The sequence below is a fragment of the Pipistrellus hanaki genome (assembly GCF_964339955.1).
Source record: "Pipistrellus hanaki genome assembly, chromosome: 2".
Classification (NCBI taxonomy): Eukaryota; Metazoa; Chordata; class Mammalia; order Chiroptera; family Vespertilionidae; genus Pipistrellus; species Pipistrellus hanaki.
Genome location: NC_140504.1, coordinates 65781720 through 65794666, shown reverse-complemented (window position 1 = coordinate 65794666; position 12947 = coordinate 65781720). Strand labels below are relative to the sequence as shown.

The window sequence follows — 12947 nt, the reverse complement described above, 5'->3', positions numbered from 1 at the left end:
GGCTTTTATATATATATAGATACAATATTATACTAGTTTCAAGTGTACAAGATAGTGATTTAACATTTACATACCTTAGGAAGAGATCACCATAGTCAGTCTAGGAATCATCTGTCACTATACATAGTTATGATACTATTAACTATATTGGAGGCCCAGTATACAAAAATCTGTGCACTCAGGGGTGTGTCCCTCCCCTGCCGGCCCAATTGCCCCTAACTGCTGTCCCTGCAAGCCTGATTGCCACCAACTGCCCTACGCTGCAGGCCTGCTCAACCCCAACTGCCCACCCTGCTGGCCTGGTCACCCCCAATTGCCCTCCCCTGCAGGCATAATCCCAATTGCCCTCCCTTGCAGTCCTGGGTCCTCCCCAACTGCCCTCCCCTGCAGGCCTGGTCCCAGCATTCCCATGCAGGCCTGGTCCCCTTCCCAACTGCTCTCTCTGCAAGCCTTGGTCCCCCCTCCCAACTGCTCTCCCCTGCTGGCCAAGTCACCCCTAACTTTCCTCCCCTGCAGGGCTGGTTGCCCCCAACTGCCTTCCCTGCAGGCCTGGGTCTTTCACAACTGCCCTCCCTTGCTGGCCTGATCACCCACAACTGCCCTCCCCTGCTGGCCATCTTGTGGAAATCTTCTTGTGTCCACATGGGGGCAGTAATCTTGTATGTTGGAGTGATGGTAAATTTGCATATTATCCTTTTGTTAGATAGGATTTCCTATGCTGTACAATATATCCTTATAACTTATTTTATAACTAGAAGTTTGCACTTCTTACAAACAAGTATTAAAATTTTAGCCCTGCCAGTGTGGCTCAGTGGCTAAGCTTCAATCTATGAACCAGGAGGTAACTGTTCGACTCCCAGTGGGGCATCCAGGAGGCAGTTGACCAATGATTCTCTCTCATCATTGTTGTTTTTATCTCTCTCTCCCTCTCACTCTCTGAAATCCATAAAAACATATTTTTAAAAAAATTTTCATGGAGACATTATATTCTATTATTAAATGTAACCTAAGTTCTTTTATGGTAATTTCCAGCACTTGTTATAAAACAATGCAGTGACTAATATCTTTGTATCATATACCAGCTAAATAAATTATTTTAAGCTTAAATACAAAATATACTTAATATATATTTACTAAAAGCCCAGTGCATGAATTTATGCATGGGTGGAGTCCTTCAACCTCACCGGCAATTAAGGCCAATTGGAATCATGGGAGGTTGGTAGGGGGAGGGGACACAGGAGGTTGGCTGGTGGACCCCATCGGGTTCATCAGACTGGCTGGCCAGGGGGAGGGATCACAGGAGGTTGGCCAGCTTGGGGGAGGAACCGCAGGAGGTTGACTGTGTGAGTACACTGGCCACCAGGGGGCAGCTTCTGTGTTGAGCATCTGCCCCCTGGTGATCAGTGCACATCATAGCAACCAGTTGGCCAGTCGTTCAGTTGCTTAGGCTTTTATATATATGCATTTTTACAATCACCTGGAAAATTCAACTGGTTTATGAGAGTAAAATACACAGGTATTTTAATTTTATATCATATCTATACTTCCAAAAAAACAGGGTTAATCCAACTATGATTCTAAGAGCCCTTTGCTTCTATCATTTTATGAGACTAGTCTATTGTAAAAACTTGATCATTTAGCTTCACACTATGGATAAGATGTTGACTGGAAAAAAGCCCAGATGCTACCAAAAATTTAAATAATGTTGCATTTAAAATTTTAAAGTTCTAATATTAGTATTTATCTTTATTTTAGAAGCATAATGGAGTTTCTGAGACATAAATGGTGTTCTTATTAAGAAGAATGTATTAATCTTAAATTCTATTGTTCTGTTTTAAATTGTTTTTTTATTTACGACCTATTAGAGATCATGAACATTTGTTAATAAAGTGTTTGCTCATATAACTAGGAGTCTACTATTTCCTGTCTATAATTTAAGAACCTCTATTAACCCTTTGCACTCCGAACCATTCTGGACATTGGCTACCAGCTACTCGACGCTAACGGCAGAAACGTGCGTTGTATTAACTCAATTCCCCGTAATCACTAATAAACTGCAATGTCCCCTGAGAGGGGACATCCGAGTGATATGCTAGAATTCCGATGTCTCCTGAGAGGGGACAGCGGAGTGCAAAGGGTTAAAATCCAGATCTCAGTCACTAGAGAACATGAGCATTAACTTAAGCAAACATCTAAAGAACTAAACTTCTTGTCTCTAGAAAAAATGAAATAAAAATATGTCAGAAAATAGAAACCTCGAAGAATTAAAAGAAGAAAGAAGAATTCAAAGGTGAAAATGAATAATAAATTCAGTAACACTCATACCACAAATTCTTCATCCATTTTATTTAATGTTAATTCTGCATCATCTTCTGGAACAGTTTCTTCTTCTAATTCTTCCACTGGGTACGTTGGTCTAAAATAATAAAGCTAATATGAGTTGAGAATTGAAAACAAACGCTCTAGCAGGACAAAAAGGTATAAACAATGTAAATATTAAGGATTTCCTCTACAACAGATTTTGTCCTTTTCCACCCCACTTACATAATCACTGTTAAATGATTCATGTATTCTTCCTGAAACTTTCTATGTAAAGAGGCAAAATACTTATCACCAAATTTAAAGAATAAATTTACACCAATAGGCTAATACCATGCATATTGTTAACCAATGTACTTTCTTCATTTACTAATATACAATATGTAAGTACCTATACATATATCTCTTCCTCTCTCTGCATGTATTCCACTTAACAGCAGAATCATAATATTAATTTAACTTGCAATCTATGGCTGAACATTGATTTTGTTTCCAGTTTCCTAACTAGACAATATTGCAAAGGTCATCATTGTATATTTTTCATTGTGTATTTCATTACAATAAATTGTACACATAGAATGGCTGGATCAACAACTTTGTACATTTTATTGTGTTGCTAAATATTGCCAAAATTTATTGCTATAATGTTGCACTTCTAACAACAGTGATTCCATTTCCATATGTTCACCAATATGGTAAACAAACTTTAATATTTACCAATCATTTAACTGAAATATCTCATTCTTATTTTAATTGTATTTTTTTACATTGAAGTGGTTGAATACCTTTTAATGTTTTAATTGATTATATGTGTTTCTTTTTCAGGGAAAGGCCTATTTATGTCCTTTGACTTTTTATATATGGAGAAAATTAATGCATAGTCTAACCTGTATTAAAAATGTTTTCCTAGTTTATTATATACTAGAGGCCCAGTGCATGAAAATTTATGCACTCAGGGGATAGGGGGCGGGCTGGGTTCGCCTCAGCCCGACCTGTGCCCTTTCACTGTCCAGGATTCCTTGGGGGATTTCCACTTTCCTGTTAAGGCCCAGTCCCCAGGATATTGGGCCTAAGCTAGAAGTGAGACATCCCTCTGGCAGCCTGGGAGCCCTCGGGGGATGTCAGACTGCAGTTTAGGCCTGAGGGGAATGGGCCTAAACCATAGTCAGACATCCTTAGCACTGCAGAGGAGGCAGGAGAGGCTCCCGTCACCACCACTGTACTTGCAGCTGTCAACCCGGCTTATGGATGAGTGGTACGCCCCCTGTGGGAGCACACTGACCATCAGGGGCCAGCTCGTGCACTGAGCATCTACCCCCTGGTGGTCAGTGCATGTCATAGTGACTGGCTGTTCTGGATCATTCCTCCATTAGGGTCAATTTGCATATTACCTTTTAGTATCCTATCTAATAAAGAGGGACTCTGCAAATTGAATGTCACACCACCACAAAGATGGTGGCGCCCACAGCCACAAGATGGCGGTGTCCAGTGCCCTCAGCCCTGCCAAAGGGAGGTGGCAGGCACATAGTGTGCTCAGATCTGTCCTCAGGCCCCCAGCCACCCAGGGCCGGCCTGCGGCACAGGCAAGCCTCAGATATCAGCTGCCCAGTCACGGAGGGCCAGCCCAAGGTGCAGGCAAGCCTTAGATGTCAGCCACCCAGCTGCCCAGGGCTGCCTGAGACTCAGGTGACCAGGGCCAGCCAAAGCTGCAATGGCAGCAGGAGAGGTATAATGGGGGTGTTGCCTTCCCCTGATCGCCGGGTCACCTATCACCTCTGAGGGCTCCCGGACTGTGAGAGGGAACAGGCCAAGCTGAGGGAGCCCCTCTACCCTCCCACCCCATCCAATGCATGAATTTTCATGCACTGCTCCTCCAGTGTAGGATAATCTTGGCTATTTACAACTGTTACAATTCTTTTTCTTTTTTTTAATATATTTTATTGATTTTCTGCAGTGAGGAAGAGAGAAGGATAGAGAGTTAGAAACATCAATCAGCTGCCTCTTGCACACCCCACACTGGGGATGTGCCCACAACCAAGGTACATGCCCTTGACCGGAATCGAACCTGGGATGCTTCGGTCCACAGGCTGACGCTCTATTCACTAAGCCAAATTGATTTCAGCTGTTACAATTCTTATTACATTGATTGCAACCTTTTTGTGCATGGATCCTAGCTTTAAAATCACACAAAACATGCCACAACCCTTTGATCTTTTAGTACTACCACTTATAGTTTCATTTTTCATATTTACATCTTTGATCAATTTGAAATTTATTTCTGTAGAGTGAGAAGAACTCCACCTCTATTCTTTTTTTTTTTATAATATATTTTTTTATTGATTTCAGAGAAGAAGGGAGAGAGAGAGTTAGAAACATCAATGATGAAACATCAATCCTATTGGGGATTGAGCCCACAACCTAGGATATGTCCTTGATTGGAATTGAACTTGGGACCCTTTAATCCATATGCCAACACTCTATCCATTGAGCCAAACTAGCTAGGGCTCCAGCTTTATTCTTATTTCCAAAATCTAATCAGTGCTCCTAACACTAAGTATTGGACAATTATTTCTCCATCAAGAGTAACAACATGTATTTCCCACATTAAAAATACTGGAAACTTATTTTAATATAAGTTCATACCTGAACAGGATAACAAAATATAAAAATCAACATATAATATTAAGAAAGGAAACTACTGAAAACCAAATCAATCTTCTAAAAAATAAATTTCCTATTTTTTATAGAAATCTCACAAGCAATATTCTTGTAGGATTCATTTTGGTATATTTAGATATATAAAGTAATCATCTATAAATATGTAAATTCTATGTCATTTACATATTACATAGCTAATATATTCTTTACTTCCTATCTTCAATATTTTCCCTTTTTCTTTCTTATATATATTCCAAATCACAATACATGGCCATGAATAAGATAAGCCCAAAAGCAAAGGAAGTACAAAATTGAATTGTGGATGAGAAATCAATAGCTTCTGTTGAATTTAGAATACATTGGGCAATAGATTTAAAAATTTTTTTAAATGTTAAATGGAGGACAACTTACAACTTCTTGGATTCTAATAAAGAAGTAATGAGGCCCTGGCTAGGTGCTCAGCTGGTTAGAGCATCATCCTGTACACCAAAAGGCTGCAGGTTTGATTTCCAGTCAGGGCATATACCTACCTACGTTGTAGGTTTGATCCCTAGTTGAGGCACATAAAAGAAGTACCAATTGATGTTTCTCTTTCATATCAATGTTTCTCTCTCTCCCTTCCTCTCTCTAAAAATCAATGGAAACATAAACTTAGGTGAGAATGCAAAAAAAGTAATGTGGGTCATGTAGTCATTCTTTATGCTGTACTATGTGGTAATTTGGTTGATAACTGAAACAGCCATTTTTTACTTCAAAAATAAATGAGTATCAGTAATTTCATATGCTTCAACCAGATGATAACCCAAGATGAGTAAGTTTTTAAAAGTATCTATTAATGGGATAGATTATCTATTCACTTGTCAATTGAAAACACATTAAACTATTAACAGGAAATAAAATATACAGAAGTTAATTCTAATCAAAATCACTGCTTACTCATGTTTTACCTGAGTAACACCTTCCAAAATCTCTACCTATCAATAATCTCAATCTTCATCAGAATAAATTTACTGAAACCGGTTTGGCTCAGTGGATAGAGCGTCAGTCTGCGGACTCAAGGGTCCCAGATTTGATTCCAGTCAAGGGTTTGTACATTGGTTGTGGGCACATCCCCAGTAGGGGGTATGCAGGAGGCAGCTGGTTGATGTTTCTCTCTCATCAATGTTTCTAGCATTCTATACCTCTCCCTTCCTCTCTGTAAAAAAATCCAAAAACATATTTTAAAAAAAGAATAAATTTATATTATTATAAATATAAATTGACAGTTTATATTATAACTATATAAATTGACAGTTTCAAAATATTTTATTTTTTCATCTATCTATTGAACATCTATAATATAACAAGTCCTATGCTACCAGCCGTAGAGTACACATGAATATATAATAATTTCTAGCAATAAAGCCAAACCTATAAACAATTGACTTTAATACTATCTGATAACTATTTTAGTAATTATAATAATAATAATAGATATATAAACAATATACTGTCATGTCAGAGAAAGAAGGAATGAACAATGTCTTATAAGAGTATCAGTTGGCTTCTTCAGTATTATTTTTGCCTAGTCACTTTAAGCAAAGGTAAAAAAAAAAAAAAAAATCCCATTTAAAGTACTATATTGATTTCCTTTTTTTCCTCTTAAATCTGTAGCTATCAGTTATCTGCATACATATACTATGTTTGGTTATAGAAATAAATATATGCAGATGACTTCTAAAAATTTTCCTAAATTGTCCTAAGTGGGTAATTCAACTGTTTCAAGTATCATTCCATACACCAGAAGGTTGCAGGTTCAATTCCTGGTCAAGACACATACCTAGGTTGGGGGTTAGATCCCCCGTTAGGGCTAGTATGGGAGGCAACCTATTGATGCTCCCCTCTCACATTGATGTTTTTCTCTCTATCCCCACCCCCCCCTCTCAAATCAATAAAAAATATATCCTTAGGTGAGGATTTTAAAAAACCTCCTAAATTGACAAAGATAAACAGTTAACAGTTAAACCTTTAATAATTATACTGGATATTTGAACTGGAGGAATGCAATAATATCAGAATTGGCTTTGAAGACACCAGATATTCCAATTTTTGTCTAGGCTGATTTTTCTAATCACCCATGGCATTTTCAGTTTAGAAATATTAAGAGTAAATACTTCTTATCTGTTCTATTAAATAACTATATATCCTTATAGGAAAAAGCTATACACATAAAACCACGATTGCCAGGTTGGTTAATTTTTACCTTTTCCAGGTGAAACCAATATATTTTAATGCTTCTTCAGCTAAACAGTCAAGAACATAGCATACATGCTCTCCATAACCAGACTTTAATTTTGAAGGAGGAAAATCTGCAGATCTCCCCTGAAATACAAAAGATAAACAGGATATAACTTGTTATTTATATTCCAAATGTCCAAATATTTTAAGCAAAGTACTGCTGAATAAATTATTATATATTCATTTCTCTATTTTACAAATATGATTAAAACAACAACAATTACATTGTTTCTTAAAAATCCATCTCTATAGCCATTGATGCATAAAACACTAAAGAAAAACAAAGACTTTTTATTGTCAAAGTATCAAGTTAAAAGGCAATAAAGACCTCATGATGGCAGAACAAATCATTGATATTGTTAGGGTAAAAACCAGTAAAACTACTAGCTTGGTATCCTATCATCAAACAACCATATAAAGGACAGTGTGATTCACTTGTGAAAAACACATAACATGCTTGACAAAAATTCTTACTGCCCATCCCCAGAAAAAATTAGAAATGAAGAGTACGCAGGAAAAGTCAGAAATGGAATGTACAACTGATATCATGGTCTATTAAGTCAAAGTTCTCTTTCAAAATAGTGTTTCAGCTTGTGGTTTTGTAAATTTTTAAGAATTAATTATCTACAAATTTATCTCTGAGACTTATCAAAATTAAGAAAAATATTATTACTTTGGGCTATGAAGGGTATATGTTGAGCATTTTTATTAGTGGCATTAATATCAACTATTCTTAGGTTTTTCCAGAAAATAAATCCAGATGTAATGTTATATATATAGATTTATGTATGCATATAAATGTGTATGTAGGTAGACAGTTTTTCACAAAGAGTTCATCTAAAAGGCTAGCATTTATGTTGTTGAATTATCAATATTAAATTTCATAACTTGAGAGCATGCAGAAAGAAGAGAGTTGTTTATACTTACAAATGATCGAAGCTCAGATAATATATTAGATATTGTTGCATTAGGGTCATCATATTCCTGAGGCTGCTCAAAGTGGCGTCCTGCTTTGTTAATCAACCAAGCAGCAAGAGTGCAAAACATGTAGAACTGTTCACCAGGGTTGGTAGGCAGTGCAAAATAGTGTCTGTTCGAAACAAGAGGGGAAGGTGGAATATGAAATGTTGCAAAATCTATAATAACTAAAAGAGTGGAGTCCAAAATTGCCAAGACTTTTTTTTTTTAATTTTTTTTTTGTAATGGCTTTAAAATCAAACAACACTCTGAAGTTTCTGGGAATCCACAGTACTCACAGTGAAGTTTTTAATCAACAGGATTAGGGCAATAACTACTGTACAAAAAAAATACTAGATAAAATACCTTACACCAGAAAATGCAGGGCATGTTATAACACACAGCATATAGAACGTTTGCAAAAATAATTTATGTCAGGAATAATTAATGAGTACTTACTGAAAATGGTAATTTGAAATTAAGAGAATCTCAGAATTTTAAAACAAGACCATAATGATTATTCACTATGCATTTTTACATTTTTTACAATGTCACTGGTAACTTTACTTACTGTTTCTATTCTGTCAGCTCCATTCAACAGTTGTTCTCATCTTGGTTGCATATTTGAATCATCCAAGAAACTCCTCAAACTATTGCTACCTGACCAAACAGTTATTTTCTCATGAATTAAATCAGGACTTCTGGGAGTGAAGCCCCAATATTTGTTTACTTCAAAACCTTCCTAGATAGATCTAAGATATAGCCAGGATGAAGAACCACTGAATATCACATCCCCAATCTAAGAACATTTGTTGACTTTTGCCACATCATCTAACCAACTAAAAACAGTATTATGAGGATCAATATAACTTATACCTAAACATGTTAGAAATAAAATTTGTTAGCAACAATATTCACTTCATTTTAATTAAAGAGCTTATTTTGCTTTTGTATGTGTAGCTATTAGTATTATGTTTCTAATTGTATTTATAGCTATTTTTCATAAAAATCAGAAGTCTACTTCATGTTTCCCAATTTTTCTCCAGCAGGATAAATATAAATGTCCAGGAAGATAACAAAGTTGTGAAGAAATAAAGGTCATAAAATCTGTGCAGGTAACCCCAGGAAGTCTTGGCAGGTATACGTTTACAATCCTTTTGAAGCACCTACTGGTCACAACTCATCTTTTCCTTATTGACTGATAATTCCAGAAAAGAGAAATGGATTCTGACAGATTCTGTAGACCTATGGCAGTGGTTCTTAAACTTTAAGACGCTCAGAATCACTTGGAAGATTTGTCAAAACACAGACTTGGAGGTGCCACCCCTAGAATTTCTGATACAGGAGACCCCAGAAGGGGCCTGTGGGATTGCATTTCTAATAAATTCCCAGGTGCTGCTGCTGCTGCCCTAAAGACCACATGTTGAGAATCATTAAACTAAGATACCTCCATGCAAACCCATGATTCAAAGTATCACAGACCACTCCTGAGGAAATAGCACAGAGGTTACATCAATAGAACCATAAGGCCATTTTCTTTTATTGATAGTTTAAAAAATATACTCGAGAAAATACACATATTTAACATAAAGTGTTGATCGTTTATATTATCCTAATCAATTCATTCAAGTAATAACTCCCAATTCTACAATTTCTATCATGGATCAAACAATACTACCTTTCCCTCTAACTTTTCATCTACAATGGACAGACTTAGCAATATGGACTGTTTACCTAAAGCCTGCACAACTTATAATTCAAGATACCGAAAGAGAGCAGGGAATGAGAGCCACACTGTTAAGGGAAACTATCTGACCCTCCCTTTGGCCTTTAAGAGAAAGTACTACAGATTTTAACCTAAAGTGTCTATTACACAAACAAATGTAAGCATGTATTAATGTGAAGGGGAAAAGCTACAAAACTGATTTATCTGTCAATCGCTAAGCTACCCTGATGGGAGGAGAAAGTGCTAGCTGCCCGTTATCCTCAGCAACCAAGGGCTCCAGAACGACAGAACTTTAGGTTCTATGACAAAGAGACAATTCCAACGTTGCCATTTCAATTGTCTTTCCACTTTTCGGTTTCAGAGAGTCCTGTTGTTGCAAAGGCAACAAGCAGTCCTTTAGACCTCGACAATCAGTCAACGAGATTACTAAACTGCAAGTAAAGTGCTCAGCAAGGTCCTGGGCTCCCAGGGTTACCGGCTGTAGGGGCAGGTTCTTCCAGAGGAAAATAAAAACTAGAGATAGATTTAATACGGTACTGGCAATCATCTTTGGGCATGCATGAGGTTATGGGTGATTTTTTGTGTTTTTCCCTACAAATTTTCTTGGGTTATTTTTGGTGTTTTTTCCCTACAAATTTTCTTGTGTTTTTCTGAGTTCTCTACAATGTATTTTACTACTTTTATAACCAGAAAACAAAAGTTTGGTATTTCTGTGGAGGCGCGTTTGTGCTTTAAAGACCAGGCAAGCTGTCTCCCAATCCTTCCTGCTGTTTTAAAACTTTATTCTTTCTACTAAAAAGCAAGTCAGAACTCCTTGAGCTCCGCGGCGGCCCTCCGTCACCAAGTTTGGGGTGAAGTGCTCCCTCCAGGATAGGAAGGTGGGGGCAAGTGCTTGCTAACCCGCGCCAGGCACTCCCCCAAAAGCCGGAGGAGGGGGGCACCTTCCCAGGCGGCACCCAGGTGCCGGGGACCAGGGCACCCACCTGGACGGGGGCTTCAGGTTGTTCCTCCGGAGGAGTTCCTCCTCGTAGCGGAGCAACTTCAGCTTCTCCACCAGGTCCTCCATCACCACGAACATGTGGTAGGCCGCGCCGGGCCCCCGCTCCACCACCGCCTCCCCAGCCCCTTCGCCGTGGGACCGAGACACCGCATCCTCCAAACCCGACGGCGTGACCACGGCCGCGGCGGCCGCCATCGCACCGCGGACGGAAGGAGCCCGGCGTGGGCTCCCGCACGCAGATTCCCGCGGCCTGCCCTGCAGCAGCCCGGACGGCCGCGACCCGTTACTAGGCGACCGCCAAGCAACCCGCCCCCAGGGCAACCAGACTCCGCCCCCTCCCCCCGCCCAGGTCCCTTCTTCATTCTCTCCAACCAGAGCGGGGTTTCTGGGTTACGTCACGTAAGGCCCGCCCCTTCCTCTGCCTCTGCGGAGGAAATGGCTCGGAGGCAGCCCCGCCCATCGGGGGGCGTGGCGTCCAGCCACCCACGTGGTGCCCCTCTGCTTTCTGCTGCTGCTGGAAAGTGGAGGCGGGTCGGCCGGCGGGTCCGCTGGGCTTTCCCGCTGGCCCTTAGCTAGCTTGAGGATGGTTAGACCTAGTGGCTTACCAAGGGCAACTAGCTGAGCGGGCATCTGTCAGCTAGGAGCAGCTTAAAGGATTAAAGAACAAGGAAGACTAGCAGTATTTAAGGCCGTTCCAGCCCACTTTTCTTTTTTCTTCTCAAAGTTGATAGTTTTCATGGTTGTAAAGATAGTCGATATCCTGGATATCATTACCCTTCCCTTTACCACACAGCAACTTTCCAAAGGAGGGTCTTCTCTCCCCCCTGCCCTCCCCCCCCCCCCCCCCCCCCCCCTTAGACTTAGTCTTTCACTAGGGAATGCTGCGTTTGATTTAACAGTGTATTTACAGGACTGGAAGTATCATCAACCCCTGCTAGTGTTACTCCAAGGCTAGGAAAGGGGTTGTTGGTTGGGAGACAGTGGGGGGGGGGGGGGGGGAAAGAATGGCAGAGGATGAGCAAAAAAGGAGCCATTGGGAAGGATGTGTTCCACCTTAGAAACAAGAATTCTAAACGCACATCCTTCTGCTCCTAATCTGTTTCAAACCCATTAACAATGCAGTATAACGTGTTGGTGTACCTTGTTAAAATAGAGGAGACAGTCTTGAAAGGAATCTATTTCCCTGCGCTAAAGCTCTAAATGTGACTGAAGACAGTATTATTAGTGAACTTTGCAGCTATTGACCTAGAAAATACAAGATAGGGGACAAATCTAACCAGAGTTTTATAGTTCTCAAAGAAATCCTGTATATGAAGAAGTTTTCCTAATAGCTACATAAAAAAAATAAAATACTGTAAAATAAAAAAGATATGAGTAGTAGATGCTTGGAGGTTTCCTGGGAGAAGAAAACTTTGGCAAGACGTTGAGCATGTGTTTGTGTTTATAATTTGGTTTTTGGGGGATCTCTGATCTCTTATATCTGCTACTAGGGAATATAGAAGAGTCACACTTTGGACATAGCCTAAGTTTGAAATTTATCTGTAATATCTCTTGGGTTTTGTTAGGAAAATGGACAGATGGGTGCTTTTCATTTTAATACCAGTATAGACCTACCTTGTTTCTGATACTAATAAAGGTATCAAAGTGAAAAAATCAGAAAGGCAAATATTTTTCTATTTGTGAAAGAAAGGAAATACATAAAATAATTAATTTGTGTAGAAAACAACCAAAAGGGGAAGGCCATTGAGAATTACATTTTAGATAAATGACATTGTTTGTTTGCCTACTACAAGTCATTAACCAGCTGCTTTTAATAAAGATGAGTGGGGAAATTGGATTTGACTCTACCCCATCGCCGAATTGGTATTTTTCTTTGACTCCTTACAACAGTGTTTCTTCCCCGTACATCCCCACTCCAACCCCCACATTGTGGCATGCCTGTATAACTTTCAAGATGATGTATAACTTTTTAGGATTGAAAAAGATTAAAGTTCTAAATCATGCTTTAAA

General features: G+C 39.1%; 2 protein-coding genes across 3 annotated transcripts in view; both read right to left on the bottom strand.

Moving 5' to 3' along the window:
* Positions 1–11253, bottom strand: part of IFT57 (intraflagellar transport 57) — a 73490-nt gene extending 62237 nt beyond the window's left edge. For both annotated transcript variants that reach the window (XM_084874043.1, XM_084874042.1), the window contains exons 1-4: positions 10921–11253; positions 8182–8344; positions 7220–7338; positions 2326–2416 (exon numbers count right to left, since the gene is read on the bottom strand). In XM_084874043.1, coding sequence (XP_084730169.1) covers positions 2326–2416; positions 7220–7338; positions 8182–8344; positions 10921–11132 — 585 coding nt within the window. In that variant the 5' untranslated portion in view covers positions 11133–11253. The remainder of the gene's footprint in view (positions 1–2325; positions 2417–7219; positions 7339–8181; positions 8345–10920) is intronic.
* CIP2A (cellular inhibitor of PP2A) overlaps positions 1–12947 on the bottom strand; it is a 561728-nt gene that overhangs the window by 215104 nt on the left and 333677 nt on the right. The gene's annotated exons all lie outside the window — the stretch shown is intronic.